Source organism: Corvus hawaiiensis, chromosome 29 (genome assembly GCF_020740725.1).
Source record: "Corvus hawaiiensis isolate bCorHaw1 chromosome 29, bCorHaw1.pri.cur, whole genome shotgun sequence".
Classification (NCBI taxonomy): domain Eukaryota; kingdom Metazoa; phylum Chordata; class Aves; order Passeriformes; family Corvidae; genus Corvus; species Corvus hawaiiensis.
In genome coordinates this window covers 2,520,230-2,546,056 of record NC_063241.1, presented here as the reverse complement: position 1 = coordinate 2,546,056, position 25,827 = coordinate 2,520,230, and the positions used below count along the sequence as shown (strand labels likewise).

Genomic DNA, 25,827 nt, shown 5'->3' with positions numbered 1-25,827 from the left:
CCTGAGAATCCTCTCTGCCTTAGACTATTTATTCCAGTTGTCAGACTTCCAGTAGTTATTCCAATTATTTCCATCCAGTTTGGAACTGGAATAGGGAATAGTCACAGCCCCAAGGTTGCCAGATCTCAAGGACAACGCTCTCAGGCACAGGGTGGGTTTTTTGGGGTGCCTGTGCAGGGCCAGGAGTTGGACTCAATCCCTGTGGGGCCCTTCCAACTTAGGATATTCCATGATTCTACCTTTAAGTGGTTAATTCAGTGCTGGAATTCCTTTTAATTTTACGTCTTCCAGGAGATGTCTTAGAAATCACCCAACTGCCTTCAAAGACAAAGCTAAAAAATACTGCCTGAAGTTCTGCCAAAGCGTCTTCTGAAAAGGAATGATAGGAGGAAGGTGAACAAAGGGAAACAATTTTTGAGATAGGTATCTGATGAGCAAAGATGAGGCATTACCTTCTCTTTTTTCGTTAATCATTGCCATGATAAAGTTGCCTCAGGGAAGGTTTGCTTGAACCTGTCAGCAGGTGAGGTAAAAAGAACATGAACTGATGCATTAGAGAGGATTTACCTCTTCCTTCACTGGGACTCTTTCAAAGAAAATATCTTGAGTGTCAAAGAACAGCAAATCTTATTTTTCACAGGTAATTTCAATATTCTTCCTCATATGGGACTGGATCTGTCAGAGGGCTGTAAGTAATAAATTGAAGTGGAAATTAGTCCATGGTACCCATGAATGCTGCTTTTATTTTAAGAAAAAAAGGTTTTGTTTTTATGGGTAAACAAACACTTATTGAGAATATTTTGTCCAAAAATCACAGAATTATTTAGGTTGGAAAAAACCTTTGAGATATTCAAGCTGTGCCTGATCCCCACCTAGTCACCCAGCCCAACATCCAGGAATTCCTTGGACATCTCCAGGGATGGGAACTCCAAACCTCCCTGAGCCCCTTCCAAGGCCTGACCACCCTTTCCAGGAGGAAATTCCTATGTCCAACCTGACGCTCCTCTGGTGCAGCTCAAAAAGCTCTTCCCTGATGGGTTCTCCTCTCTGTCCCTGCTTCATCCTCCCTGTCCCCTCCTTCCTCTCATCCAGGGCAGTTCCTGGGACAATTTTACAAAACGCGGATGCTTTTCTCTCTGTTTCTCTTCTGTTCTTTGCTTCCACACGCAGCCTCCAAGAGGTGCTTGGGTGTCAATCATGAGCCCAGCCGAACACCTGAGCTGCGACTGCCAAATTTCACCTGATCCTCTCAGCGAGGCTGTGCCAGGCAGGTACCAGCCTAATTAGGTGTTGTGTCAGACAAGTGCTCAGCCCAAGATAACACCCCTGGAGAGAGCCATTAACACCCAGGGAACAACGATTACACAGCTTTAATTTGGGCTCGATGCCTGCTCAGAGTGAGCTCATGTCTGATTGCAAAATCCTACACAGAGCTGACCTTTCTCTCAGTGTCTACACGGGAGTTATGGGGTGGAGGGAGTTTACTCCATTCATTACTCAAGGATCCATCCCAAAAAACCTCTAATTATTCATTTGCGTTCCTGGCATTGGCACATCTTTTGGGAGCCCTGATAACAGAAAGAAAGCTGAGTGGCACGGAACAGGAGGGAATCAGAGTTTCAGACTGGAAAAACGAGGTGGTTGAACTGCTGGGAGCAGCAGTAATGCGGTGATCGTCACGGGACGGGGCAGAGTTGGGGACCTGCTGAATATGGGGAAAGGAGGTGGTGCAATGGCAAGGAAACTCTCCTGTGCCACCTCCCAGGAGCCACCCTCAGAATCCCAGGAACCAGGAAAACACCTCCAAGATCATCGAGTCCAACCTGGCACCAATGCCCACCTCGTCAACCAGACCAGAGCACTGAAGGTCATGTCCAGTAGAATCATCTGAGCCAAGACCACTGGTTCCAGTGACCTCTGCTTGAATCCTCACATCCCTCACACTCACAGTTACCAAAGGATTCCGCACTGCCTCAATCCCAGATTTTCCAAGCAGAGTGTCAGACCTCTGGATCCTTAAAATAATTTAATCATGGTGCAAAAACAGAATAACGGCTCAGGATGATGCGTCTGAGGAGGGACAAACAAAGGGCATGTTGGGATTTTACAACCTCAAAGCCTGGGGACATCAGCTTCTGCTGTGACTGGGAGCGCCCAGTCACCTGACTGGGCCAGAGGCCCCTGTGACCTCTACATCCTCTGGAGTGAATACAATGAAAATATAAAATACCAGAGTCATGGTAATATAAGCACAACCTGTAAAACCAAGGGAAAGAGCACACCCAATTTCCCTATCACTGAAAACATGGCCTGACTTGTCAAACAGACATGGTGAATTCAGGAAAAATGAATGGAATTTATCCTAATTAAGACAAAATGCGGAACAGGAAGGAATACAATGAAAGCAGAAATTACCTGACCACTCAAAGGAGTAAAAAGAAGATGATATGGCATGGTGAGATACGCAGAAATCAGAATCTACCCTCCCACTGTGGTGGGAACAGAACTCCAGAAAAATATGCAGAGAGACAGGAGTTGGATGCAGGAAAACTTTATTGTGAACAGAGGGGCAGGAGAAGCTGGGAGAGAGACGGCGGGCAGGCCCCAGCCAGGCCGGGTGTCAGGGGCTGCAGGAGGCCAGGGCGGCTTGTGCAGAGCTCAACTTCTCCATGCTGGGCCGAGGCCGCCGTGGGTGTTTGGGGTGCGGGGCTGTGGTGGGTCTAGCAGGGCCCGCAGGTGTCCCAGAGCTTCTTGCTGTAGCGGGGCAGGACGCAAGGGCTGCAGGCGGGAGCAGCGTAGGCTCTGCCAAAGGTGCAGAGGCCCCCCGAGGCCTGGGTGGCGCCGGCGCCGTAGAGGCCGCCCAGCCCCAGGGAGCCGCCAAAGGCCGGTGCTCCGGAGGAGCCCACCACGGCTTGCTGCGGGAAGGAGCTGAGGATGGGGCCGGGGAAGGTGACCACCACGGGGGGCGGCTGGATCAAGGCTGAGGAGTCGGGACACTGGCGGGCGCACAGCTCGTTGCAGCTCTCAGCGATGGGCTGGGGCACAGCCACGCTGGTTTTGGGTGGGCACAGGTCGTAGCAGGACATCTTGGCGTGGGATGCGAGGGTGCTCTGCAAGAGAGGCCAGCGATGGTGGGAGAGCAGCAGAGGCCAGCGGCCGAGCCACAGAGGGGCCGGGGCTGGAGCAGGGAGCTGCGAGCAGAAGCGCTCGCACACTTACCCTTGTCCCCGAGGAGGAGAAGGTGGCCAGGGCAGTGCTTGGCCGAGTCTGGCCCCAGCAGGGCTTTTATAGCAGCCCCAGCATTGCTCAGCTCCAGCCGGGCCAATCTGCTCAGGGGACACTCCCTGCTGCTGCTGCTGCTGCTGCTGCTGCTGACAGCAGGGCTGTGCGGCCCCTGCCCCTCCCTGAGTCAGCATCCCCCACGTGCCACCCCAGCGCATCCCGCTGCCCAAGCCAACCTCTCCTTCCTGCCACGTGAGGGACTCAATAGCAGGGATGCCACCCTGAGTAGACTCCATGGACACCTGGAAGTGTTTGGGTGGTCTGGGGCAGGAGTGGAAGGACAAAGCACTTTGTGGAGATCTGTGCATCACTGGCCAGCATGGGGGAGCCAGAATGCATCTACCTCTAGACACTGCCCAGGGAGTTCTGCCAGGCTGGGCACAAAGACTGCTCGTGCCAGGCCTGAGATACATTGGGAAAGGAGCAGAGATGTCCATCTGGCCCAGGCTGATTCCAGCCCTGCTCCACCCCTTTGGAACATTAACGTTGTTCCTGGAGCCCATTCCTGGGTGACATCCCTGCTATCGAATATATGACGTGGCAGGAAGGAGAGGGTGGCTTGGGCAGCGGGATGTGCTGGGGTGGCACGTGGGGGATGCTGACTCAGGGAGGGGCAGGGGCCGCACAGCCCTGCTGTCAGCAGCAGCAGCAGCAGCAGCAGCAGCAGCAGCAGCAGCAGGGAGTGTCCCCTGAGCAGATTGGCCCGGCTGGAGCTGAGCAGTGCTGGGGCTGCTATAAAAGCCCTGCTGGGGCCAGACTCGGCCAAGCACTGCCCTGGCCACCTTCTCCTCCTCGGGGACAAGGGTAAGTGTGCGAGCGCTTCTGCTCGCAGCTCCCTGCTCCAGCCCCGGCCCCTCTGTGGCTCGGCCGCTGGCCTCTGCTGCTCTCCCACCATCGCTGGCCTCTCTTGCAGAGCACCCTCGCATCCCACGCCAAGATGTCCTGCTACGACCTGTGCCCACCCAAAACCAGCGTGGCTGTGCCCCAGCCCATCGCTGAGAGCTGCAACGAGCTGTGCGCCCGCCAGTGTCCCGACTCCTCAGCCTTCATCCAGCCGCCCCCCGTGGTGGTCACCTTCCCCGGCCCCATCCTCAGCTCCTTCCCGCAGCAAGCCGTGGTGGGCTCCTCCGGAGCACCGGCCTTTGGCGGCTCCCTGGGGCTGGGCGGCCTCTACGGCGCCGGCGCCACCCAGGCCTCGGGGGGCCTCTGCACCTTTGGCAGAGCCTACGCTGCTCCCACCTGCAGCCCTTGCGTCCTGCCCCACTACAGCAAGAAGCTCTGGGACACCTGCGGGCCCTGCTAGACCCACCACAGCCCCGCACCCCAAACACCCACGGCGGCCTCGGCCCAGCATGGAGAAGTTGAGCTCTGCACAAGCCGCCCTGGCCTCCTGCAGCCCCTGACACCCGGCCTGGCTGGGGCCTGCCCGCTGTCCCTCTCCCAGCCTCTCCTGCCCCTCTGTTCACAATAAAGTTTTCCTGCATCCAACTCCTGTATCTTTTTGCCTCCTTTTCCAAAATCATGAGCACCCAGGGCATGGGGGAGTTCCACGTGTGGGAGGGCGAATGCTGATCCTGGGATGGTCAGGGAGAATGAAAAAGACGGGGGAGTGGAAGGTAAAATAGAAAATGGACGGGTATAGTGGAGGTTAAACCTGAGAAGAAAATGTTATCAAAGGGCAAGTGGGAGAATACGAAAGAGAGCAGTGGGATGGGGTCAGGGTAGGAGAAAGAGAAGGAGCACCAAGGTCTTTTCCTGAAGAAAGTCAGATCCCCTGCTTGTAGGCCAGGAGTCCACAGGCTTTTGCAGACCTGCACCCGTGCTGTCAAAGAGATGAGTGGGCCCCAGAGCTGGGAGCAAAGGACCAGGGCTCCAACCCAGCCCCCAGCCCCTCTGTGCCCCCATGGCTCTGCTAAAGGACCTGGGACTGGAATAAGAGGGACGCTTCCCCCTCACCATGCCCTGTACATTAAATTTCCTTATCAGCAGCTCCTTCTCTTTCCATTTGTCTTTGTCTTAGTCTTTCGTCGTTATATTGCTCCCACTGCTTATTCCTCATCATCTGTTTCCTCCTCTCCTTCTCCTTCTCCTTCTCCTTCCTCTTCTTCTCCCAATCCTTTGTCCTGTTCTTCTTCTCTTTCTCCATCTCCTAACCAAACCCATTTGCATCATTCTCTCTCCTGCACTCCCATTTCCTCTTTGATTTCATTTTCTTCTCCACTTTAACCCCCACTGTCCACTTCCCTCTTCTATTTCACTTTCCCCTTCCCTGTCCCCTTCCATTTCCGATTCCCCCTGGCAATCCCAGCAACACCATTTCCCCTCCCACTCTTAGAACTCCCCCAGCCCTGGGGCCTTCCTAAATTGAGAAAAGAAGGCAAAGAGACAGGAGTTGGATGCAGGAAAACTTTATTGTGAACAGAGGGGCAGGAGAGGCTGGGAGAGAGACGGCGGGCAGGCCTCAGCCAGGCCGGGTGTCAGGGGCTGCAGGAGGCCAGGGCGGCTTGTGCAGAGCTCAACTTCTCCATGCTGGGCCGAGGCCGCCGTGGGTGTTTGGGGTGCGGGGCTGTGGTGGGTCTAGCAGGGCCCGCAGGTGTCCCAGAGCTTCTTGCTGTAGCGGGGCAGGACGCAAGGGCTGCAGGCGGGAGCAGCGTAGGCTCTGCCAAAGGTGCAGAGGCCCCCCGAGGCCTGGGTGGCGCCGGCGCCGTAGAGGCCGCCCAGCCCCAGGGAGCCGCCAAAGGCCGGTGCTCCGGAGGAGCCCACCACGGCTTGCTGCGGGAAGGAGCTGAGGATGGGGCCGGGGAAGGTGACCACCACGGGGGGCGGCTGGATGAAGGCTGAGGAGTCGGGACACTGGCGGGCGCACAGCTCGTTGCAGCTCTCAGCGATGGGCTGGGGCACAGCCACGCTGGTTTTGGGTGGGCACAGGTCGTAGCAGGACATCTTGGCGTGGGATGCGAGGGTGCTCTGCAAGAGAGGCCAGCGATGGTGGGAGAGCAGCAGAGGCCAGCGGCCGAGCCACAGAGGGGCCGGGGCTGGAGCAGGGAACTGCGAGCAGAAGCGCTCGCACACTTACCCTTGTCCCCGAGGAGGAGAAGGTGGCCAGGGCAGTGCTTGGCCGAGTCTGGCCCCAGCAGGGCTTTTATAGCAGCCCCAGCATTGCTCAGCTCCAGCCGGCCCAATCTGCTCAGGGGACACTCCCTGCTGCTGCTGCTGCTGCTGCTGCTGCTGCTGCTGACAGCAGGGCTGTGCGGCCCCTGCCCCTCCCTGAGTCAGCATCCCCCACGTGCCACCCCAGCGCATCCCGCTGCCCAAGCCATCCTGTCCTTCCTGCCACGTGAGGGACTCAATAGCAGGGATGTCACCCTGAGTAGACTCCATGGACACCTGGAAGTGTTTGGGTGGTCTGGGGCAGGAGTGGAAGGACAAAGCACTTTGTGGAGATCTGTGCATCACTGGCCAGCATGGGGGAGCCAGAATGCATCTACCTCTAGACACTGCCCAGGGAGTTCTGCCAGGCTGGGCACAAAGACTGCTCGTGCCAGGCCTGAGATACATTGGGAAAGGAGCAGAGATGTCCATCTGGCCCAGGCTGATTCCAGCCCTGCCCCACCCCTTTGGAACATTAACGTTGTTCCTGGAGCCCATTCCTGGGTGACATCCCTGCTATCGAATATATGACGTGGCAGGAAGGACAGGATGGCTTGGGCAGCGGGATGTGCTGGGGTGGCACCTGGGGGATGCTGACTCCGGGAGGGGCAGGGGCCGCACAGCCCTGCTGTCAGCAGCAGCAGCAGCAGCAGCAGCAGCAGCAGCAGGGAGTGTCCCCTGAGCAGATTGGCCCGGCTGGAGCTGAGCAATGCTGGGGCTGCTATAAAAGCCCTGCTGGGGCCAGACTCGGCCAAGCACTGCCCTGGCCACCTTCTCCTCCTCGGGGACAAGGGTAAGTGTGCGAGCGCTTCTGCTCGCAGCTCCCTGCTCCAGCCCCGGCCCCTCTGTGGCTCGGCCGCTGGCCTCTGCTGCTCTCCCACCATCGCTGGCCTCTCTTGCAGAGCACCCTCGCATCCCACGCCAAGATGTCCTGCTACGACCTGTGCCCACCCAAAACCAGCGTGGCTGTGCCCCAGCCCATCGCTGAGAGCTGCAACGAGCTGTGCGCCCGCCAGTGTCCCGACTCCTCAGCCTTCATCCAGCCGCCCCCCGTGGTGGTCACCTTCCCCGGCCCCATCCTCAGCTCCTTCCCGCAGCAAGCCGTGGTGGGCTCTTCTGGAGCACCGGCCTTTGGCGGCTCCCTGGGGCTGGGCGGCCTCTACGGCGCCGGCGCCACCCAGGCCTCGGGGGGCCTCTGCACCTTTGGCAGAGCCTACGCTGCTCCCGCCTGCAGCCCTTGCGTCCTGCCCCGCTACAGCAAGAAGCTCTGGGACACCTGCGGGCCCTGCTAGACCCACCACAGCCCCGCACCCCAAACACCCACGGCGGCCTCGGCCCAGCATGGAGAAGTTGAGCTCTGCACAAGCCGCCCTGGCCTCCTGCAGCCCCTGACACCCGGCCTGGCTGGGGCCTGCCCGCCGTCTCTCTCCCAGCCTCTCCTGCCCCTCTGTTCACAATAAAGTTTTCCTGCATCCAACTCCTGTCTCTTTGCCTTCTTTTCTCAATTTAGGAAGGCCCCAGGGCTGGGGGAGTTCTAAGAGTGGGAGGGGAAATGGTGTTGCTGGGATTGCCAGGGGGAATCGGAAATGGAAGGGGACAGGGAAGGGGAAAGTGAAATAGAAGAGGGAAGTGGACAGTGGGGGTTAAAGTGGAGAAGAAAATGAAATCAAAGAGGAAATGGGAGTGCAGGAAAGAGAATGATGCAAATGGGTTTGGTTAGGAGATGGAGAAAGATAAGAAGAAGAAGAGGACAAAGGATTGGGAGAAGAAGAGGAAGAAGAAGGAGTAGGAGAAGGAGAGGAGGAAACAGATGATGAGGAGTGAGGAGAAGGAGAAATATAAAGAAGACTAAGACAAATGGAAAGAGAAGGAATTGATGATAAGGAAATTTAATATACAGGGTATGGTGAGGGGGAAGTGTCCCTCTTATTCCAGTCCCAGGTCCTTTAGCAGAGCCACGGTGGCACAGAGGGGCTGGAGGCTGGGTTGGAGCCCTGGTCCTCTGCCCCTGAATGGCTGCCAGCTCTGGGCCCACTCCACTCTTTGACAGCACGGGTGCAGGTCTGCCAAAGCCTGTGGCCTCCTGGCCTACAAGTAGGGGATCTGTCTTTCTTCAGGAAGAGTCTTTGATGCTCCTTCTCCTTCTCCTTCTTCTCCTTCTCCTATCCTGACGCCTTCCCCCTGTTCTCTTTCGTACTCCTCCACTTCCCCTTTGATAACATTTTCTTCTCAGGTTTAACCTCCACTATACGCGTCCATTTTCTATTTTGCCTTCCACTCCCCCGTCTTTTTCATTCTACTGGACCATCCCAGGATCAGCATTTGCCCTCCCACTCATGGAACTCCCAGATGCCCAGGGTGCTCATGATTTCAGAAAAGGAGGCAAAAAGATACAGGAGTTGGATGCAGGAAATCTTTATTGTGAACAGAGGGGCAGGAGAAGCTGGGAGAGAGACGGCGGGCAGGCCCCAGCCAGGCCGGGTGTCAGGGGCTGCAGGAGGCCAGGGCGGCTTGTGCAGAGCTCAACTTCTCCATGCTGGGCCGAGGCCGCCGTGGGTGTTTGGGGTGCGGGGCTGTGGTGGGTCTAGCAGGGCCCGCAGGTGTCCCAGAGCTTCTTGCTGTAGCTGGGCAGGACGCAAGGGCTGCAGGCGGGAGCAGCGTAGGCTCTGCCAAAGGTGCAGAGGCCCCCCGAGGCCTGGGTGGCGCCGGCGCCGTAGAGGCCGCCCAGCCCCAGGGAGCCGCCAAAGGCCGGTGCTCCGGAGGAGCCCACCACGGCTTGCTGCGGGAAGGAGCTGAGGATGGGGCCGGGGAAGGTGACCACCACGGGGGGGCGGCTGGATGAAGGCTGAGGAGTCGGGACACTGGCGGGCGCACAGCTCGTTGCAGCTCTCAGCGATGGGCTGGGGCACAGCCACGCTGGTTTTGGGTGGGCACAGGTCGTAGCAGGACATCTTGGCGTGGGATGCGAGGGTGCTCTGCAAGAGAGGCCAGCGATGGTGGGAGAGCAGCAGAGGCCAGCGGCCGAGCCACAGAGGGGCCGGGGCTGGAGCAGGGAACTGCGAGCAGAAGCGCTCGCACACTTACCCTTGTCCCCGAGGAGGAGAAGGTGGCCAGGGCAGTGCTTGGCCGAGTCTGGCCCCAGCAGGGCTTTTATAGCAGCCCCAGCATTGCTCAGCTCCAGCCGGGCCAATCTGCTCAGGGGACACTCCCTGCTGCTGCTGCTGCTGCTGCTGCTGCTGCTGCTGCTGACAGCAGGGCTGTGCGGCCCCTGCCCCTCCCTGAGTCAGCATCCCCCACGTGCCACCCCAGCACATCCCGCTGCCCAAGCCATCCTGTCCTTCCTGCCACGTGAGGGACTCAATAGCAGGGATGTCACCCTGAGTAGACTCCATGGACACCGGGAAGTATTTGGGAGGTCTGGGTCAGGAGTGGAAGGACCAAGAACTTTGTGGAGATCTGTGCATCACTGGCCAGCATGGGGGAGCCAGAATGCATCTACCTCTAGACACTGCCCAGGGAGTTCTGCCAGGCTGGGCACAAAGACTGCTCGTGCCAGGCCTGAGATACATTGGGAAAGGAGCAGAGATGTCCATCTGGCCCAGGCTGATTCCAGCCCTGCCCCACCCCTTTTGGACCATTAACATTGTTCCTGGAGCCCATTCCTAGGTGACAACCCTGCTATCGAATATATGACGTGGCAGGAAGGACAGGATGGCTTGGGCAGCGGGATGTGCTGGGGTGGCACGTGGGGGATGCTGACTCAGGGAGGGGCAGGGGCCGCACAGCCCTGCTGTCAGCAGCAGCAGCAGCAGCAGCAGCAGCAGCAGCAGGGAGTGTCCCCTGAGCAGATTGGCCCGGCTGGAGCTGAGCAATGCTGGGGCTGCTATAAAAGCCCTGCTGGGGCCAGACTCGGCCAAGCACTGCCCTGGCCACCTTCTCCTCCTCGGGGACAAGGGTAAGTGTGCAAGCGCTTCTGCTCGCGGATCCCTGTTCCAGCCCCGGCCCCTCTGTGGCTCGGCCGCTGGCCTCTGCTGCTCTCCCACCATCGCTGGCCTCTCTTGCAGAGCACCCTCGCATCCCACGCCAAGATGTCCTGCTACGACCTGTGCCCACCCAAAACCAGCGTGGCTGTGCCCCAGCCCATCGCTGAGAGCTGCAACGAGCTGTGCACCCGCCAGTGTCCCGACTCCTCAGCCTTCATCCAGCCGCCCCCCGTGGTGGTCACCTTCCCCGGCCCCATCCTCAGCTCCTTCCCGCAGCAAGCCGTGGTGGGCTCCTCCGGAGCACCGGCCTTTGGCGGCTCCCTGGGGCTGGGCGGCCTCTACGGCGCCGGCGCCACCCAGGCCTCGGGGGGCCTCTGCACCTTTGGCAGAGCCTACGCTGCTCCCGCCTGCAGCCCTTGCGTCCTGCCCCGCTACAGCAAGAAGCTCTGGGACACCTGCGGGCCCTGCTAGACCCACCACAGCCCCGCACCCCAAACACCCACGGCGGCCTCGGCCCAGCATGGAGAAGTTGAGCTCTGCACAAGCCGCCCTGGCCTCCTGCAGCCCCTGACACCCGGCCTGGCTGGGGCCTGCCCGCCATCTCTCTCCCAGCTTCTCCTGCCCCTCTGTTCACAATAAAGATTTCCTGCATCCAACTCCTGTATCTTTTTGCCTCCTTTTCTGAAATCATGAGCACCCTGGGCATCTGGGAGTTCCATGAGTGGGAGGGCAAATGCTGATCCTGGGATGGTCCAGTAGAATGAAAAAGACGGGGGAGTGGAAGGCAAAATAGAAAATGGACGGGTATAGTGGAGGTTAAACCTGAGAAGAAAATGTTATCAAAGGGGAAGTGGAGGAGTACGAAAGAGAACAGGGGGAAGGCGTCAGGATAGGAGAAGGAGAAGAAGGAGAAGGAGAAGGAGCATCAAAGACTCTTCCTGAAGAAAGACAGATCCCCTACTTGTAGGCCAGGAGACCACAGGCTTTGGCAGACCTGCACCCGTGCTGTCAAAGAGTGGAGTGGGCCCAGAGCTGGCAGCCATTCAGGGGCAGAGGACCAGGGCTCCAACCCAGCCTCCAGCCCCTCTGTGCCACCGTGGCTCTGCTAAAGGACCTGGGACTGGAATAAGAGGGACACTTCCCCCTCACCATACCCTGTATATTAAATTTCCTTATCATCAATTCCTTCTCTTTCCATTTGTCTTAGTCTTCTTTATATTTCTCCTTCTCCTCACTCCTCATCATCTGTTTCCTCCTCTCCTTCTCCTACTCCTTCTTCTTCCTCTTCTTCTCCCAATCCTTTGTCCTCTTCTTCTTCTTATCTTTCTCCATCTCCTAACCAAACCCATTTGCATCATTCTCTTTCCTGCACTCCCATTTCCTCTTTGATTTCATTTTCTTCTCCACTTTAACCCCCACTGCCCACTTCCCTCTTCTATTTCACTTTCCCCTTCCCTGTCCCCTTCCATTTCCGATTCCCCCGGCAATCCCAGCAACACCATTTCCCCTCCCACTCTTAGAACTCCCCCAGCCCTGGGGCCTTCCTAAATTGAGAAAAGAAGGCAAAGAGACAGGAGTTGGATGCAGGAAAACTTTATTGTGAACAGAGGGGCAGGAGAGGCTGGGAGAGAGACGGCGGGCAGGCCCCAGCCAGGCCGGGTGTCAGGGGCTGCAGGAGGCCAGGGCGGCTTGTGCAGAGCTCAACTTCTCCATGCTGGGCCGAGGCCGCCGTGGGTGTTTGGGGTGCGGGGCTGTGGTGGGTCTAGCAGGGCCCGCAGGTGTCCCAGAGCTTCTTGCTGTAGCGGGGCAGGACGCAAGGGCTGCAGGCGGGAGCAGCGTAGGCTCTGCCAAAGGTGCAGAGGCCCCCCGAGGCCTGGGTGGCGCCGGCGCCGTAGAGGCCGCCCAGCCCCAGGGAGCCGCCAAAGGCCGGTGCTCCGGAGGAGCCCACCACGGCTTGCTGCGGGAAGGAGCTGAGGATGGGGCCGGGGAAGGTGACCACCACGGGGGGCGGCTGGATGAAGGCTGAGGAGTCGGGACACTGGCGGGCGCACAGCTCGTTGCAGCTCTCAGCGATGGGCTGGGGCACAGCCACGCTGGTTTTGGGTGGGCACAGGTCGTAGCAGGACATCTTGGCGTGGGATGCGAGGGTGCTCTGCAAGAGAGGCCAGCGATGGTGGGAGAGCAGCAGAGGCCAGCGGCCGAGCCACAGAGGGGCCGGGGCTGGAGCAGGGAACTGCGAGCAGAAGCGCTCGCACACTTACCCTTGTCCCCGAGGAGGAGAAGGTGGCCAGGGCAGTGCTTGGCCGAGTCTGGCCCCAGCAGGGCTTTTATAGCAGCCCCAGCATTGCTCAGCTCCAGCCGGGCCAATCTGCTCAGGGGACACTCCCTGCTGCTGCTGCTGCTGCTGCTGCTGCTGCTGCTGACAGCAGGGCTGTGCGGCCCCTGCCCCTCCCTGAGTCAGCATCCCCCAGGTGCCACCCCAGCACATCGCGCTGCCCAAGCCATCCTGTCCTTCCTGCCACGTCATATATTCGATAGCCGGGTTGTCACCCAGGAATGGGCTCCAGGGACATCTTTAATGTTCCAAAGGGGTGGGGCAGGGCTGGAATCAGCCTGGGCCAGATGGACATCTCTGCTCCTTGCCCAATGTATCTCAGGCCTGGCACGAGCAGTCTTTGTGCCCAGCCTGGCAGAACTCCCGGGGCAGTGCCAAGAAATAAATGAATTCTGCCTCCCCCACGCTGGCCAGTGATGCACAGATCTCCACAAAGTTCTTGGTCCTTCCACTCCTGACCCAGACCTCCCAAGTACTTCCGTGTGTCCATGGAGTCTACTCTGGGTGACATCCCTGCTATTGAGTCCCTCACGTGGCAGGAAGGACAGGATGGCTTGGGCAGCGGGATGTGCTGGGGTGGCACGTGGGGGATGCTGACTCAGGGAGGGGCAGGGGCCGCACAGCCCTCCTGTCAGCAGCAGCAGCAGCAGCAGCAGCAGCAGCAGGGAGTGTCCCCTGAGCAGATTGGCCCGGCTGGAGCTGAGCAATGCTGGGGCTGCTATAAAAGCCCTGCTGGGGCCAGACTCGGCCAAGCACTGCCCTGGCCACCTTCTCCTCCTCGGGGACAAGGGTAAGTGTGCGAGCGCTTCTGCTCGCGGATCCCTGCTCCAGCCCCGGCCCCTCTGTGGCTCGGCCGCTGGCCTCTGCTGCTCTCCCACCATCGCTGGCCTCTCTTGCAGAGCACCCTCGCATCCCACGCCAAGATGTCCTGCTACGACCTGTGCCCACCCAAAACCAGCGTGGCTGTGCCCCAGCCCATCGCTGAGAGCTGCAACGAGCTGTGCGCCCGCCAGTGTCCCGACTCCTCAGCCTTCATCCAGCCGCCCCCCGTGGTGGTCACCTTCCCCGGCCCCATCCTCAGCTCCTTCCCGCAGCAAGCCGTGGTGGGCTCCTCCGGAGCACCGGCCTTTGGCGGCTCCCTGGGGCTGGGCGGCCTCTACGGCGCCGGTGCCACCCAGGCCTCGGGGGGCCTCTGCACCTTTGGCAGAGCCTACGCTGCTCCCGCCTGCAGCCCTTGCGTCCTGCCCCGCTACAGCAAGAAGCTCTGGGACACCTGCGGGCCCTGCTAGGCCCACCACAGCCCCGCACCCCAAACAACCACGGTGGCCCTGGCCCAGCATGGAGAAGTTGAGCTCTGCACAAGCCGCCCTGGCCTCCTGCAGCCCCTGACACCCGGCCTGGCTGGGGCCTGCCCGCTGTCTCTCTCCCAGCCTCTCCTGCCCCTCTGTTCACAATAAAGTTTTCCTGCATCCAACTCCTGTCTCCCTCAGCTTTCATCCAAAACCAGAAAGACCCCAGGGCTGGAGGTGTCCCAACACTGCAAAGGGAAATGGTGTTGCTGTGATAGCCCAGTGGAATCGGAAATGGAAAGGGAAGGGGATAGTAAAATAGGAGAAGGAAGGAGACCATGGAGGTTCAAGTGTAGAAGAAAATTATATCAAAGTGGATTAATAGCAGAAGATAGAAAATGTCAGGAAGGGATTGGATTGGGAGAAGGACATGAAGACGGAGAAGGAATAGAGGAAACAGTGGAAGAAAAGGAGGAAGGAGAAGGAGGAGGACATGGAGATGAGGAAGGAGAAGAAGAAGGAGAAGAGGAAACAGAAGATGAGGAACAAGGAGAGGGAGAAATATAAAGAAGAAAGACAAAGAGTAAGACAAATACAAAGACAAAGACAAAGTCAAAGACAAAGAGCTGAAGATGAGGAAGGTAAATGTACAGGGCATGGTGAGGGGGAAGTGTCCCTCTGATTTCAGTCCCAGGTCCTTTAGCAGAGCCATGGGGGCACAGAGGGGATGGAGCCCTGGTCCTCTGCCCCGGGATTGCTCCCAGCTCTGGGCCCACTCCACTCTGTGACAGCACGGGTTCAGGTCTGCAAAAGCCTGTGGCCTCATGGCCTACAAGCAGGGGATCTGACTTTCTTAAGAAGAATCATTGCAACCCCTTCTTCTTCTCATCCTTATCCTATCTTTCTCATCCTACCCCTTCCCACTTCTCCTTTCATACTTGCTTTTTGATAACATTTTCTTGCCCACTTTAACCTCCACTATCCCCTTCCCTCTTCTATTTCACTTTCCCCTTCCACTTCCATTTTCCATTCCCCACGGGCATCCGTAGATCAGCATTTCCCCTCCCACTCCTGGAACTCCCCTATGTCTGGGTTCTTCTTAATTTCAGAAATGGAGGCAAAGAGACAGGAGTTGGATGCAGGAAAACTTTATTGTGAACAGAGGGGCAGGAGAAGCTGGGAGAGAGATGGCGGGCAGGCCCCAGCCAGGCCGGGTGTCAGGGGCTGCAGGAGGCCAGGGCGGCTTGTGCAGAGCTCAACTTCTCCATGCTGGGCCGAGGCCGCCGTGGGTGTTTGGGGTGCGGGGCTGTGGTGGGTCTAGCAGGGCCCGCAGGTGTCCCAGAGCTTCTTGCTGTAGCGGGGCAGGACGCAAGGGCTGCAGGCGGGAGCAGCGTAGGCTCTGCCAAAGGTGCAGAGGCCCCCCGAGGCCTGGGTGGCGCCGGCGCCGTAGAGGCCGCCCAGCCCCAGGGAGCCGCCAAAGGCCGGTGCTCCGGAGGAGCCCACCACGGCTTGCTGCGGGAAGGAGCTGAGGATGGGGCCGGGGAAGGTGACCACCACGGGGGGCGGCTGGATGAAGGCTGAGGAGTCGGGACACTGGCGGGCGCACAGCTCGTTGCAGCTCTCAGCGATGGGCTGGGGCACAGCCACGCTGGTTTTGGGTGGGCACAGGTCGTAGCAGGACATCTTGGCGTGGGATGCGAGGGTGCTCTGCAAGAGAGGCCAGCGATGGTGGGAGAGCAGCAGAGGCCAGCGGCCGAGCCACAGAGGGGCCAGGGCTGGAGCAGGGAGCTGCGAGCAGAAGCGCTCGCACACTTACCCTTGTCCCCGAGGAGGAGAAGGTGGCCAGGGCAGTGCTTGGCCGAGTCTGGCCCCAGCAGGGCTTTTATAGCAGCCCCAGCATTGCTCAGCTCCAGCCGGGCCAATCTGCTCAGGGGACACTCCCTGCTGCTGCTGCTGCTGCTGCTGCTGCTGCTGCTGACAGCAGGGCTGTGCGGCCCCTGCCCCTCCCTGAGTCAGCATCCCCCAGGAGCCACCCCAGCGCATCCCGCTGCCCAAGCCAACCTCTCCTTCCTGCCACGTGAGGGACTCAATAGCAGGGATGCCACCACGGAGTGGACTCCATGGACACGCGGAAGTATTTGGGAGGTCTGGGTCAGGAGTGGAAGGACCAAGTACTTTGTGGGAATCTGTGCATCACTGGCCAGCGTGGGGGAGGCAGAATTCATTTATCTCTTGGCACTGCCCCGGGAGTTCTGCCAGGCTGGGCACAAAGACTGCTCGTGCCAGGCCTGAGATACATTGGGAAAGGAGCAGAGATGTCCATCTGGCCCAGGCTGATTCCAGCCCTGCCCCACCCCTTTAGACCATTAACGTTGTTCCTGGAGCCCATTCCTGGGTGACATCCCGGCTATCAAATGTCTGATGTGGCAGGAAGGACAGGATGGCTTGGGCAGCGCGATGTGCTGGGGTGGCACGTGGGGGATGCTGACTCAGGGAGGGGCAGGGGCCGCACAGCCCTGCTGTCAGCAGCAGCAGCAGCAGCAGCAGCAGCAGCAGCAGCAGGGAGTGTCCCCTGAGCAGATTGGCCCGGCTGGAGCTGAGCAATGCTGGGGCTGCTATAAAAGCCCTGCTGGGGCCAGACTCGGCCAAGCACTGCCCTGGCCACCTTCTCCTCCTCGGGGACAAGGGTAAGTGTGCGAGCGCTTCTGCTCGCAGCTCCCTGCTCCAGCCCTGGCCCCTCTGTGGCTCGGCCGCTGGCCTCTGCTGCTCTCCCACCATCGCTGGCCTCTCTTGCAGAGCACCCTCGCATCCCACGCCAAGATGTCCTGCTACGACCTGTGCCCACCCAAAACCAGCGTGGCTGTGCCCCAGCCCATCGCTGAGAGCTGCAACGAGCTGTGCGCCCGCCAGTGTCCCGACTCCTCAGCCTTCATCCAGCCGCCCCCCGTGGTGGTCACCTTCCCCGGCCCCATCCTCAGCTCCTTCCCGCAGCAAGCCGTGGTGGGCTCCTCCGGAGCACCGGCCTTTGGCGGCTCCCTGGGGCTGGGCGGCCTCTACGGCGCCGGCGCCACCCAGGCCTCGGGGGGCCTCTGCACCTTTGGCAGAGCCTACGCTGCTCCCGCCTGCAGCCCTTGCGTCCTGCCCCGCTACAGCAAGAAGCTCTGGGACACCTGCGGGCCCTGCTAGACCCACCACAGCCCCGCACCCCAAACACCCACGGCGGCCTCGGCCCAGCATGGAGAAGTTGAGCTCTGCACAAGCCGCCCTGGCCTCCTGCAGCCCCTGACACCCGGCCTGGCTGGGGTCTGCCCACTGTCCCTCTCCCAGCTTCTCCTGCCCCTCTGTTCACAATAAAGATTTCCTGCATCCAACTCCTGTATCTTTTTGCCTCCTTTTCCAAAATCATGAGCACCCAGGGCATGGGGGAGTTCCACGTGTGGGAGGGCGAATGCTGATCCTGGGATGGTCAGGGAGAATGAAAAAGACGGGGGAGTGGAAGGAAAAATAGAAAATGGACGGGTATAGTGGAGGTTAAACCTGAGAAGAAAATGTTATCAAAGGGCAAGTGGGAGAATACGAAAGAGAGCAGTGGGATGGGGTCAGGGTAGGAGAAAGAGAAGGAGCACCAAGGTCTTTTCCTGAAGAAAGTCAGATCCCTTGCTTGTAGGCCAGGAGTCCACAGGCTTTTGCAGACCTGCACCCGTGCTGTCAAAGAGATGAGTGGGCCCCAGAGCTGGGAGCAAAGGACCAGGGCTCCAACCCAGCCCCCAGCCCCTCTGTGCCCCCATGGCTCTGCTAAAGGACCTGGGACTGGAATAAGAGGGACGCTTCCCCCTCACCATGCCCTGTACATTAAATTTCCTTATCAGCAGCTCCTTCTCTTTCCATTTGTCTTTGTCTTAGTCTTTCGTCGTTATATTGCTCCCACTGCTTATTCCTCATCATCTGTTTCCTCTTCTCCTTCTCCTTCTCCTTCCTCTTCTTCTCCCAATCCTTTGTCCTCTTCTTCTTCTCTTTCTCCATCTCCTAACCAAACCCATTTGCATCATTCTCCCTCCTTCACTCCCATTTCCTCTTTGATTTCATTTTCTTCTCCACTTTAACCCCCACTGCCCACTTCCCTCTTCTATTTCACTTTCCCCTTCCCTGTCCCCTTCCATTTCCGATTCCCCCTGGCAATCCCAGCAACACCATTTCCCCTCCCACTCTTGGAACTCCCCCAGCCCTGGGGCCTTCCTAAATTGAGAAAAGAAGGCAAAGAGACAGGAGTTGGATGCAGGAAAACTTTATTGTGAACAGAGGGGCAGGAGAAGCTGGGAGAGAGACGGCGGGCAGGCCTCAGCCAGGCCGGGTGTCAGGGGCTGCAGGAGGCCAGGGCGGCTTGTGCAGAGCTCAACTTCTCCATGCTGGGCCGAGGCCGCCGTGGGTGTTTGGGGTGCGGGGCTGTGGTGGGTCTAGCAGGGCCCGCAGGTGTCCCAGAGCTTCTTGCTGTAGCGGGGCAGGACGCAAGGGCTGCAGGCGGGAGCAGCGTAGGCTCTGCCAAAGGTGCAGAGGCCCCCCGAGGCCTGGGTGGCGCCGGCGCCGTAGAGGCCGCCCAGCCCCAGGGAGCCGCCAAAGGCCGGTGCTCCGGAGGAGCCCACCACGGCTTGCTGCGGGAAGGAGCTGAGGATGGGGCCGGGGAAGGTGACCACCACGGGGGGCGGCTGGATGAAGGCTGAGGAGTCGGGACACTGGCGGGCGCACAGCTCGTTGCAGCTCTCAGCGATGGGCTGGGGCACAGCCACGCTGGTTTTGGGTGGGCACAGGTCGTAGCAGGACATCTTGGCGTGGGATGCGAGGGTGCTCTGCAAGAGAGGCCAGTGATGGTGGGAGAGCAGCAGAGGCCAGCGGCCGAGCCACAGAGGGGCCGGGGCTGGAGCAGGGAGCTGCGAGCAGAAGCGCTCGCACACTTACCCTTGTCCCCGAGGAGGAGAAGGTGGCCAGGGCAGTGCTTGGCCGAGTCTGGCCCCAGCAGGGCTTTTATAGCAGCCCCAGCATTGCTCAGCTCCAGCCGGGCCAATCTGCTCAGGGGACACTCCCTGCTGCTGCTGCTGCGGCTGCTGCTGCTGCTGCTGACAGCAGGGCTGTGCGGCCCCTGCCCCTCCCTGAGTCAGCATCCCCCACGTGCCACCCCAGCACATCCCGCTGCCCAAGCCAACCTCTCCTTCCTGCCACGTGAGGGACTCAATAGCAGGGATGTCACCCAGAGTAGACTCCATGGACACCGGGAAGTATTTGGGAGGTCTGGGTCAGGAGTGGAAGGACCAAGAACTTTGTGGAGATCTGTGCATCACTGGCCAGCGTGGGGGAGGCAGAATTCATTTATTTCTTGGCACTGCCCCGGGAGTTCTGCCAGGCTGGGCACAAAGACTGCTCGTGCCAGGCCTGAGATACATTGGGCAAGGAGCAGAGATGTCCATCTGGCCCAGGCTGATTCCAGCCCTGCCCCACCCCTTTAGACCATTAACGTTGTTCCTGGAGCCCATTCCTGGGTGACATCCCGGCTATCAAATGTCTGATGTGGCAGGAAGGACAGGATGGCTTGGGCAGCGCGATGTGCTGGGGTGGCACCTGGGGGATGCTGACTCAGGGAGGGGCAGGGGCCGCACAGCCCTGCTGTCAGCAGCAGCAGCAGCAGCAGCAGCAGCAGGGAGTGTCCCCTGAGCAGATTGGCCCGGCTGGAGCTGAGCAATGCTGGGGCTGCTATAAAAGCCCTGCTGGGGCCAGACTCGGCCAAGCACTGCCCTGGCCACCTTCTCCTCCTCGGGGACAAGGGTAAGTGTGCGAGCGCTTCTGCTCGCAGCTCCCTGCTCCAGCCCCGGCCCCTCTGTGGCTCGGCCGCTGGCCTCTGCTGCTCTCCCACCATCGCTGGCCTCTCTTGCAGAGCACCCTCGCATCCCACGCCAAGATGTCCTGCTACGACCTGTGCCCACCCAAAACCAGCGTGGCTGTGCCCCAGCCCATCGCTGAGAGCTGCAACGAGCTGTGCGCCCGCCAGTGTCCCGACTCCTCAGCCTTCATCCAGCCGCCCCCCGTGGTGGTCACCTTCCCCGGCCCCATCCTCAGCTCCTTCCCGCAGCAAGCCGTGGTGGGCTCCTCCGGAGCACCGGCCTTTGGCGGCTCCCTGGGGCTGGGCGGCCTCTACGGCGCCGGCGCCACCCAGGCCTCGGGGGGCCTCTGCACCTTTGGCAGAGCCTACGCTGCTCCCGCCTGCAGCCCTTGCGTCCTGCCCCGCTACAGCAAGAAGCTCTGGGACACCTGCGGGCCCTGCTAGACCCACCACAGCCCCACACCCCAAACACCCACGGCGGCCTCGGCCCAGCATGGAGAAGTTGAGCTCTGCACAAGCCGCCCTGGCCTCCTGCAGCCCCTGACACCTGGCCTGGTTGGGGCCTGCCTGCTGTCCCTCTCCCAGCCTCTCCTGCCCCTCTGTTCACAATAAAGTTTTCCTGCATCCAAATCCTGTCTCTTTGCCTCCATTTCTGAAATTAAGAAGAACCCAGGCATAGGGGAGTTCCAGGAGTGGGAGGGGAAATGCTGATCTACGGATGCCCGTGGGGAATGGAAAATGGAAGTGGAAGGGGAAAGTGAAATAGAAGAGGGAAGGGGATAGTGGAGGTTAAAGTGGGCAAGAAAATGTTATCAAAAAGCAAGTATGAAAGGAGAAGTGGGAAGGGGTAGGATGAGAAAGATAGGATAAGGATGAGAAGAAGAAGGGGTTGCAATGATTCTTCTTAAGAAAGTCAGATCCCCTGCTTGTAGGCCATGAGGCCACAGGCTTTTGCAGACCTGAACCCGTGCTGTCACAGAGTGGAGTGGGCCCAGAGCTGGGAGCAATCCCGGGGCAGAGGACCAGGGCTCCATCCCCTCTGTGCCCCCATGGCTCTGCTAAAGGACCTGGGACTGAAATCAGAGGGACACTTCCCCCTCACCATGCCCTGTACATTTACCTTCCTCATCTTCAGCTCTTTGTCTTTGTCTTTGTATTTGTCTTACTCTTTGTCTTTCTTCTTTATATTTCTCCCTCTCCTTGTTCCTCATCTTCTGTTTCCTCTTCTCCTTCTTCTTCTCCTTCCTCTTCTCCATGTCCTCCTCCTTCTCCTTCCTCCTTTTCTTCCACTGTTTCCTCTATTCCTTCTCCTTCTTCATGTCCTTCTCCCAATCCAATCCCTTCCTGACATTTTCTATCTTCTGCTATTAATCCACTTTGATATAATTTTCTTCTACACTTGAACCTCCATGGTCTCCTTCCTTCTCCTATTGTACTATCCCCTTCCATTTCCATTTCCGATTCCACTGGGCTATCACAGCAACACCATTTCCCTTTGCAGTGTTGGGACACCGCCAGCCCTGGGGTCTTTCTGGTTTTGGATGAAAGCTGAGGGAGACAGGAGTTGGATGCAGGAAAACTTTATTGTGAACAGAGGGGCAGGAGAGGCTGGGAGAGAGACGGCGGGCAGACCCCAGCCAGGCCGGGTGTCAGGGGCTGCAGGAGGCCAGGGCGGCTTGTGCAGAGCTCAACTTCTCCATGCTGGGCCGAGGCCGCCGTGGGTGTTTGGGGTGCGGGGCTGTGGTGGGTCTAGCAGGGCCCGCAGGTGTCCCAGAGCTTCTTGCTGTAGCGGGGCAGGACGCAAGGGCTGCAGGCGGGAGCAGCGTAGGCTCTGCCAAAGGTGCAGAGGCCCCCCGAGGCCTGGGTGGCGCCGGCGCCGTAGAGGCCGCCCAGCCCCAGGGAGCCGCCAAAGGCCGGTGCTCCGGAGGAGCCCACCACGGCTTGCTGCGGGAAGGAGCTGAGGATGGGGCCGGGGAAGGTGACCACCACGGGGGGCGGCTGGATGAAGGCTGAGGAGTCGGGACACTGGCGGGCGCACAGCTCGTTGCAGCTCTCAGCGATGGGCTGGGGCACAGCCACGCTGGTTTTGGGTGGGCACAGGTCGTAGCAGGACATCTTGGCGTGGGATGCGAGGGTGCTCTGCAAGAGAGGCCAGCGATGGTGGGAGAGCAGCAGAGGCCAGCGGCCGAGCCACAGAGGGGCCGGGGCTGGAGCAGGGAGCTGCGAGCAGAAGCGCTCGCACACTTACCCTTGTCCCCGAGGAGGAGAAGGTGGCCAGGGCAGTGCTTGGCCGAGTCTGGCCCCAGCAGGGCTTTTATAGCAGCCCCAGCATTGCTCAGCTCCAGCCGGGCCAATCTGCTCAGGGGACACTCCCTGCTGCTGCTGCTGCTGCTGCTGCTGCTGCTGCTGACAGCAGGGCTGTGCGGCCCCTGCCCCTCCCTGAGTCAGCATCCCCCACGTGCCACCCCAGCGCATCCCGCTGCCCAAGCCATCCTGTCCTTCCTGCCACGTGAGGGACTCAATAGCAGGGATGTCACCCTGAGTAGACTCCATGGACACCTGGAAGTGTTTGGGTGGTCTGGGGCAGGAGTGGAAGGACAAAGCACTTTGTGGAGATCTGTGCATCACTGGCCAGCATGGGGGAGCCAGAATGCATCTACCTCTAGACACTGCCCAGGGAGTTCTGCCAGGCTGGGCGCAAAGACTGCTCGTGCCAGGCCTGAGATACATTGGGAAAGGAGCAGAGATGTCCATCTGGCCCAGGCTGATTCCAGCCCTGCCCCACCCCTTTGGAACATTAACGTTGTTCCTGGAGCCCATTCCTGGGTGACATCCCTGCTATCGAATATATGACGTGGCAGGAAGGACAGGATGGCTTGGGCAGCGGGATGTGCTGGGGTGGCACGTGGGGGATGCTGACTCAGGGAGGGGCAGGGGCCGCACAGCCCTGCTGTCAGCAGCAGCAGCAGCAGCAGCAGCAGCAGCAGGGAGTGTCCCCTGAGCAGATTGGCCCGGCTGGAGCTGAGCAATGCTGGGGCTGCTATAAAAGCCCTGCTGGGGCCAGACTCGGCCAAGCACTGCCCTGGCCACCTTCTCCTCCTCGGGGACAAGGGTAAGTGTGCGAGCGCTTCTGCTCGCAGCTCCCTGCTCCAGCCCTGGCCCCTCTGTGGCTCGGCCGCTGGCCTCTGCTGCTCTCCCACCATCGCTGGCCTCTCTTGCAGAGCACCCTCGCATCCCACGCCAAGATGTCCTGCTACGACCTGTGCCCACCCAAAACCAGCGTGGCTGTGCCCCAGCCCATCGCTGAGAGCTGCAACGAGCTGTGCGCCCGCCAGTGTCCCGACTCCTCAGCCTTCATCCAGCCGCCCCCCGTGGTGGTCACCTTCCCCGGCCCCATCCTCAGCTCCTTCCCGCAGCAAGCCGTGGTGGGCTCCTCCGGAGCACCGGCCTTTGGCGGCTCCCTGGGGCTGGGCGGCCTCTACGGCGCCGGCGCCACCCAGGCCTCGGGGGGCCTCTGCACCTTTGGCAGAGCCTACGCTGCTCCCGCCTGCAGCCCTTGCGTCCTGCCCCGCTACAGCAAGAAGCTCTGGGACACCTGCGGGCCCTGCTAGACCCACCACAGCCCCGCACCCCAAACACCCACGGCGGCCTCGGCCCAGCATGGAGAAGTTGAGCTCTGCACAAGCCGCCCTGGCCTCCTGCAGCCCCTGACACCCGGCCTGGCTGGGGTCTGCCCACTGTCCCTCTCCCAGCCTCTCCTGCCCCTCTGTTCACAATAAAGATTTCCTGCATCCAACTCCTGTATCTTTTTGCCTCCTTTTCCAAAATCATGAGCACCCAGGGCATGGGGGAGTTCCACGTGTGGGAGGGCGAATGCTGATCCTGGGATGGTCAGGGAGAATGAAAAAGACGGGGGAGTGGAAGGAAAAATAGAAAATGGACGGGTATAGTGGAGGTTAAACCTGAGAAGAAAATGTTATCAAAGGGCAAGTGGGAGAATACGAAAGAGAGCAGTGGGATGGGGTCAGGGTAGGAGAAAGAGAAGGTGCACCAAGGTCTTTTCCTGAAGAAAGTCAGATCCCTTGCTTGTAGGCCAGGAGTCCACAGGCTTTTGCAGACCTGCACCCGTGCTGTCAAAGAGATGAGTGGGCCCCAGAGCTGGGAGCAAAGGACCAGGGCTCCAACCCAGCCCCCAGCCCCTCTGTGCCCCCATGGCTCTGCTAAAGGACCTGGGACTGGAATAAGAGGGACGCTTCCCCCTCACCATGCCCTGTACATTAAATTTCCTTATCAGCAGCTCCTTCTCTTTCCATTTGTCTTTGTCTTAGTCTTTCGTCGTTATATTGCTCCCACTGCTTATTCCTCATCATCTGTTTCCTCTTCTCCTTCTCCTTCTCCTTCCTCTTCTTCTCCCAATCCTTTGTCCTCTTCTTCTTCTCTTTCTCCATCTCCTAACCAAACCCATTTGCATCATTCTCCCTCCTTCACTCCCATTTCCTCTTTGATTTCATTTTCTTCTCCACTTTAACCCCCACTGCCCACTTCCCTCTTCTATTTCACTTTCCCCTTCCCTGTCCCCTTCCATTTCCGATTCCCCCTGGCAATCCCAGCAACACCATTTCCCCTCCCACTCTTGGAACTCCCCCAGCCCTGGGGCCTTCCTAAATTGAGAAAAGAAGGCAAAGAGACAGGAGTTGGATGCAGGAAAACTTTATTGTGAACAGAGGGGCAGGAGAAGCTGGGAGAGAGACGGCGGGCAGGCCTCAGCCAGGCCAGGTGTCAGGGGCTGCAGGAGGCCAGGGCGGCTTGTGCAGAGCTCAACTTCTCCATGCTGGGCCGAGGCCGCCGTGGGTGTTTGGGGTGCGGGGCTGTGGTGGGTCTAGCAGGGCCCGCAGGTGTCCCAGAGCTTCTTGCTGTAGCGGGGCAGGACGCAAGGGCTGCAGGCGGGAGCAGCGTAGGCTCTGCCAAAGGTGCAGAGGCCCCCCGAGGCCTGGGTGGCGCCGGCGCCGTAGAGGCCGCCCAGCCCCAGGGAGCCGCCAAAGGCCGGTGCTCCGGAGGAGCCCACCACGGCTTGCTGCGGGAAGGAGCTGAGGATGGGGCCGGGGAAGGTGACCACCACGGGGGGCGGCTGGATGAAGGCTGAGGAGTCGGGACACTGGCGGGCGCACAGCTCGTTGCAGCTCTCAGCGATGGGCTGGGGCACAGCCACGCTGGTTTTGGGTGGGCACAGGTCGTAGCAGGACATCTTGGCGTGGGATGCGAGGGTGCTCTGCAAGAGAGGCCAGTGATGGTGGGAGAGCAGCAGAGGCCAGCGGCCGAGCCACAGAGGGGCTGGTGCTGGAGCAGGGAGCTGCGAGCAGAAGCGCTCGCACACTTACCCTTGTCCCCGAGGAGGAGAAGGTGGCCAGGGCAGTGCTTGGCCGAGTCTGGCCCCAGCAGGGCTTTTATAGCAGCCCCAGCATTGCTCAGCTCCAGCCGGGCCAATCTGCTCAGGGGACACTCCCTGCTGCTGCTGCTGCGGCTGCTGCTGCTGCTGCTGACAGCAGGGCTGTGCGGCCCCTGCCCCTCCCTGAGTCAGCATCCCCCACGTGCCACCCCAGCACATCCCGCTGCCCAAGCCAACCTCTCCTTCCTGCCACGTGAGGGACTCAATAGCAGGGATGTCACCCAGAGTAGACTCCATGGACACCGGGAAGTATTTGGGAGGTCTGGGTCAGGAGTGGAAGGACCAAGAACTTTGTGGAGATCTGTGCATCACTGGCCAGCGTGGGGGAGGCAGAATTCATTTATTTCTTGGCACTGCCCCGGGAGTTCTGCCAGGCTGGGCACAAAGACTGCTCGTGCCAGGCCTGAGATACATTGGGCAAGGAGCAGAGATGTCCATCTGGCCCAGGCTGATTCCAGCCCTGCCCCACCCCT

The 25,827-nt window shown here is 59.9% G+C and overlaps 15 protein-coding genes across 15 annotated transcripts; 7 read left to right on the top strand and 8 right to left on the bottom strand.

Annotated features, from left to right (window-relative positions):
• Window positions 1–2,535: 2,535 nt before the first annotated feature.
• LOC125318286 (scale keratin-like) lies at window positions 2,536–3,330 on the bottom strand. The gene is made up of 2 exons (XM_048288884.1): window positions 3,220–3,330; window positions 2,536–3,110 (listed from the first exon to the last, which is right to left on the bottom strand). The coding sequence occupies exon 2, from the start codon at window positions 3,084–3,086 to the stop codon at window positions 2,721–2,723; it is 366 nt and encodes a 121-aa protein (XP_048144841.1). The 5' UTR covers window positions 3,087–3,110; window positions 3,220–3,330; the 3' UTR covers window positions 2,536–2,720.
• A 647-nt stretch (window positions 3,331–3,977) lies between these two features.
• On the top strand, window positions 3,978–4,770 carry LOC125318298 (scale keratin-like). Its single transcript, XM_048288896.1, has 2 exons — window positions 3,978–4,086; window positions 4,196–4,770. Exon 2 carries the CDS (start codon window positions 4,220–4,222, stop codon window positions 4,583–4,585), a length of 366 nt encoding a protein of 121 aa, XP_048144853.1. The 5' UTR covers window positions 3,978–4,086; window positions 4,196–4,219; the 3' UTR covers window positions 4,586–4,770.
• Window positions 4,771–5,674: 904 nt separating this feature from the next.
• Window positions 5,675–6,468, bottom strand: LOC125318281 (scale keratin-like). Its single transcript, XM_048288879.1, has 2 exons — window positions 6,359–6,468; window positions 5,675–6,249 (listed from the first exon to the last, which is right to left on the bottom strand). Exon 2 carries the CDS (start codon window positions 6,223–6,225, stop codon window positions 5,860–5,862), a length of 366 nt encoding a protein of 121 aa, XP_048144836.1. The 5' UTR covers window positions 6,226–6,249; window positions 6,359–6,468; the 3' UTR covers window positions 5,675–5,859.
• A 646-nt stretch (window positions 6,469–7,114) lies between these two features.
• LOC125318292 (scale keratin-like) lies at window positions 7,115–7,909 on the top strand. The gene is made up of 2 exons (XM_048288890.1): window positions 7,115–7,225; window positions 7,335–7,909. Exon 2 carries the CDS (start codon window positions 7,359–7,361, stop codon window positions 7,722–7,724), a length of 366 nt encoding a protein of 121 aa, XP_048144847.1. The 5' UTR covers window positions 7,115–7,225; window positions 7,335–7,358; the 3' UTR covers window positions 7,725–7,909.
• Window positions 7,910–8,831: 922 nt separating this feature from the next.
• On the bottom strand, window positions 8,832–9,627 carry LOC125318284 (scale keratin-like). Its single transcript, XM_048288881.1, is given in 3 exon segments — window positions 8,832–9,262; window positions 9,264–9,407; window positions 9,517–9,627. Coding segments are annotated over 2 exon segments (366 nt in total). The 5' UTR covers window positions 9,384–9,407; window positions 9,517–9,627; the 3' UTR covers window positions 8,832–9,016.
• A 649-nt stretch (window positions 9,628–10,276) lies between these two features.
• LOC125318301 (scale keratin-like) lies at window positions 10,277–10,907 on the top strand. Its single transcript, XM_048288899.1, has 2 exons — window positions 10,277–10,387; window positions 10,497–10,907. Exon 2 carries the CDS (start codon window positions 10,521–10,523, stop codon window positions 10,884–10,886), a length of 366 nt encoding a protein of 121 aa, XP_048144856.1. The 5' UTR covers window positions 10,277–10,387; window positions 10,497–10,520; the 3' UTR covers window positions 10,887–10,907.
• A 1,085-nt stretch (window positions 10,908–11,992) lies between these two features.
• On the bottom strand, window positions 11,993–12,786 carry LOC125318283 (scale keratin-like). Its single transcript, XM_048288880.1, has 2 exons — window positions 12,677–12,786; window positions 11,993–12,567 (listed from the first exon to the last, which is right to left on the bottom strand). The coding sequence occupies exon 2, from the start codon at window positions 12,541–12,543 to the stop codon at window positions 12,178–12,180; it is 366 nt and encodes a 121-aa protein (XP_048144837.1). The 5' UTR covers window positions 12,544–12,567; window positions 12,677–12,786; the 3' UTR covers window positions 11,993–12,177.
• A 643-nt stretch (window positions 12,787–13,429) lies between these two features.
• LOC125318294 (scale keratin-like) lies at window positions 13,430–14,224 on the top strand. Its single transcript, XM_048288891.1, has 2 exons — window positions 13,430–13,540; window positions 13,650–14,224. Exon 2 carries the CDS (start codon window positions 13,674–13,676, stop codon window positions 14,037–14,039), a length of 366 nt encoding a protein of 121 aa, XP_048144848.1. The 5' UTR covers window positions 13,430–13,540; window positions 13,650–13,673; the 3' UTR covers window positions 14,040–14,224.
• Window positions 14,225–15,171: 947 nt separating this feature from the next.
• Window positions 15,172–15,965, bottom strand: LOC125318290 (scale keratin-like). The gene is made up of 2 exons (XM_048288888.1): window positions 15,856–15,965; window positions 15,172–15,746 (listed from the first exon to the last, which is right to left on the bottom strand). Exon 2 carries the CDS (start codon window positions 15,720–15,722, stop codon window positions 15,357–15,359), a length of 366 nt encoding a protein of 121 aa, XP_048144845.1. The 5' UTR covers window positions 15,723–15,746; window positions 15,856–15,965; the 3' UTR covers window positions 15,172–15,356.
• Window positions 15,966–16,616: 651 nt separating this feature from the next.
• Window positions 16,617–17,246, top strand: LOC125318297 (scale keratin-like). Its single transcript, XM_048288895.1, has 2 exons — window positions 16,617–16,726; window positions 16,836–17,246. Exon 2 carries the CDS (start codon window positions 16,860–16,862, stop codon window positions 17,223–17,225), a length of 366 nt encoding a protein of 121 aa, XP_048144852.1. The 5' UTR covers window positions 16,617–16,726; window positions 16,836–16,859; the 3' UTR covers window positions 17,226–17,246.
• Window positions 17,247–18,308: 1,062 nt separating this feature from the next.
• LOC125318288 (scale keratin-like) lies at window positions 18,309–19,102 on the bottom strand. Its single transcript, XM_048288886.1, has 2 exons — window positions 18,993–19,102; window positions 18,309–18,883 (listed from the first exon to the last, which is right to left on the bottom strand). The coding sequence occupies exon 2, from the start codon at window positions 18,857–18,859 to the stop codon at window positions 18,494–18,496; it is 366 nt and encodes a 121-aa protein (XP_048144843.1). The 5' UTR covers window positions 18,860–18,883; window positions 18,993–19,102; the 3' UTR covers window positions 18,309–18,493.
• A 640-nt stretch (window positions 19,103–19,742) lies between these two features.
• Window positions 19,743–20,538, top strand: LOC125318295 (scale keratin-like). Its single transcript, XM_048288892.1, has 2 exons — window positions 19,743–19,853; window positions 19,963–20,538. The coding sequence occupies exon 2, from the start codon at window positions 19,987–19,989 to the stop codon at window positions 20,350–20,352; it is 366 nt and encodes a 121-aa protein (XP_048144849.1). The 5' UTR covers window positions 19,743–19,853; window positions 19,963–19,986; the 3' UTR covers window positions 20,353–20,538.
• A 934-nt stretch (window positions 20,539–21,472) lies between these two features.
• On the bottom strand, window positions 21,473–22,266 carry LOC125318285 (scale keratin-like). Its single transcript, XM_048288882.1, has 2 exons — window positions 22,157–22,266; window positions 21,473–22,047 (listed from the first exon to the last, which is right to left on the bottom strand). The coding sequence occupies exon 2, from the start codon at window positions 22,021–22,023 to the stop codon at window positions 21,658–21,660; it is 366 nt and encodes a 121-aa protein (XP_048144839.1). The 5' UTR covers window positions 22,024–22,047; window positions 22,157–22,266; the 3' UTR covers window positions 21,473–21,657.
• A 644-nt stretch (window positions 22,267–22,910) lies between these two features.
• Window positions 22,911–23,540, top strand: LOC125318296 (scale keratin-like). Its single transcript, XM_048288893.1, has 2 exons — window positions 22,911–23,020; window positions 23,130–23,540. Exon 2 carries the CDS (start codon window positions 23,154–23,156, stop codon window positions 23,517–23,519), a length of 366 nt encoding a protein of 121 aa, XP_048144850.1. The 5' UTR covers window positions 22,911–23,020; window positions 23,130–23,153; the 3' UTR covers window positions 23,520–23,540.
• A 1,062-nt stretch (window positions 23,541–24,602) lies between these two features.
• LOC125318280 (scale keratin-like) lies at window positions 24,603–25,396 on the bottom strand. The gene is made up of 2 exons (XM_048288878.1): window positions 25,287–25,396; window positions 24,603–25,177 (listed from the first exon to the last, which is right to left on the bottom strand). Exon 2 carries the CDS (start codon window positions 25,151–25,153, stop codon window positions 24,788–24,790), a length of 366 nt encoding a protein of 121 aa, XP_048144835.1. The 5' UTR covers window positions 25,154–25,177; window positions 25,287–25,396; the 3' UTR covers window positions 24,603–24,787.
• Between the last annotated feature and the right edge of the window lie 431 nt (window positions 25,397–25,827).

What these genes read in the sequence shown, in the direction of transcription:
- LOC125318286 (XM_048288884.1), bottom strand. Translation starts at nt 3,086, where the DNA reads ATGTCCTGCTACGACCTGTGCCCACCCAAAACCAGCGTGGCTGTGCCC.
- LOC125318298 (XM_048288896.1), top strand. Translation starts at nt 4,220, where the DNA reads ATGTCCTGCTACGACCTGTGCCCACCCAAAACCAGCGTGGCTGTGCCC.
- LOC125318281 (XM_048288879.1), bottom strand. Translation starts at nt 6,225, where the DNA reads ATGTCCTGCTACGACCTGTGCCCACCCAAAACCAGCGTGGCTGTGCCC.
- LOC125318292 (XM_048288890.1), top strand. Translation starts at nt 7,359, where the DNA reads ATGTCCTGCTACGACCTGTGCCCACCCAAAACCAGCGTGGCTGTGCCC.
- LOC125318301 (XM_048288899.1), top strand. Translation starts at nt 10,521, where the DNA reads ATGTCCTGCTACGACCTGTGCCCACCCAAAACCAGCGTGGCTGTGCCC.
- LOC125318283 (XM_048288880.1), bottom strand. Translation starts at nt 12,543, where the DNA reads ATGTCCTGCTACGACCTGTGCCCACCCAAAACCAGCGTGGCTGTGCCC.
- LOC125318294 (XM_048288891.1), top strand. Translation starts at nt 13,674, where the DNA reads ATGTCCTGCTACGACCTGTGCCCACCCAAAACCAGCGTGGCTGTGCCC.
- LOC125318290 (XM_048288888.1), bottom strand. Translation starts at nt 15,722, where the DNA reads ATGTCCTGCTACGACCTGTGCCCACCCAAAACCAGCGTGGCTGTGCCC.
- LOC125318297 (XM_048288895.1), top strand. Translation starts at nt 16,860, where the DNA reads ATGTCCTGCTACGACCTGTGCCCACCCAAAACCAGCGTGGCTGTGCCC.
- LOC125318288 (XM_048288886.1), bottom strand. Translation starts at nt 18,859, where the DNA reads ATGTCCTGCTACGACCTGTGCCCACCCAAAACCAGCGTGGCTGTGCCC.
- LOC125318295 (XM_048288892.1), top strand. Translation starts at nt 19,987, where the DNA reads ATGTCCTGCTACGACCTGTGCCCACCCAAAACCAGCGTGGCTGTGCCC.
- LOC125318285 (XM_048288882.1), bottom strand. Translation starts at nt 22,023, where the DNA reads ATGTCCTGCTACGACCTGTGCCCACCCAAAACCAGCGTGGCTGTGCCC.
- LOC125318296 (XM_048288893.1), top strand. Translation starts at nt 23,154, where the DNA reads ATGTCCTGCTACGACCTGTGCCCACCCAAAACCAGCGTGGCTGTGCCC.
- LOC125318280 (XM_048288878.1), bottom strand. Translation starts at nt 25,153, where the DNA reads ATGTCCTGCTACGACCTGTGCCCACCCAAAACCAGCGTGGCTGTGCCC.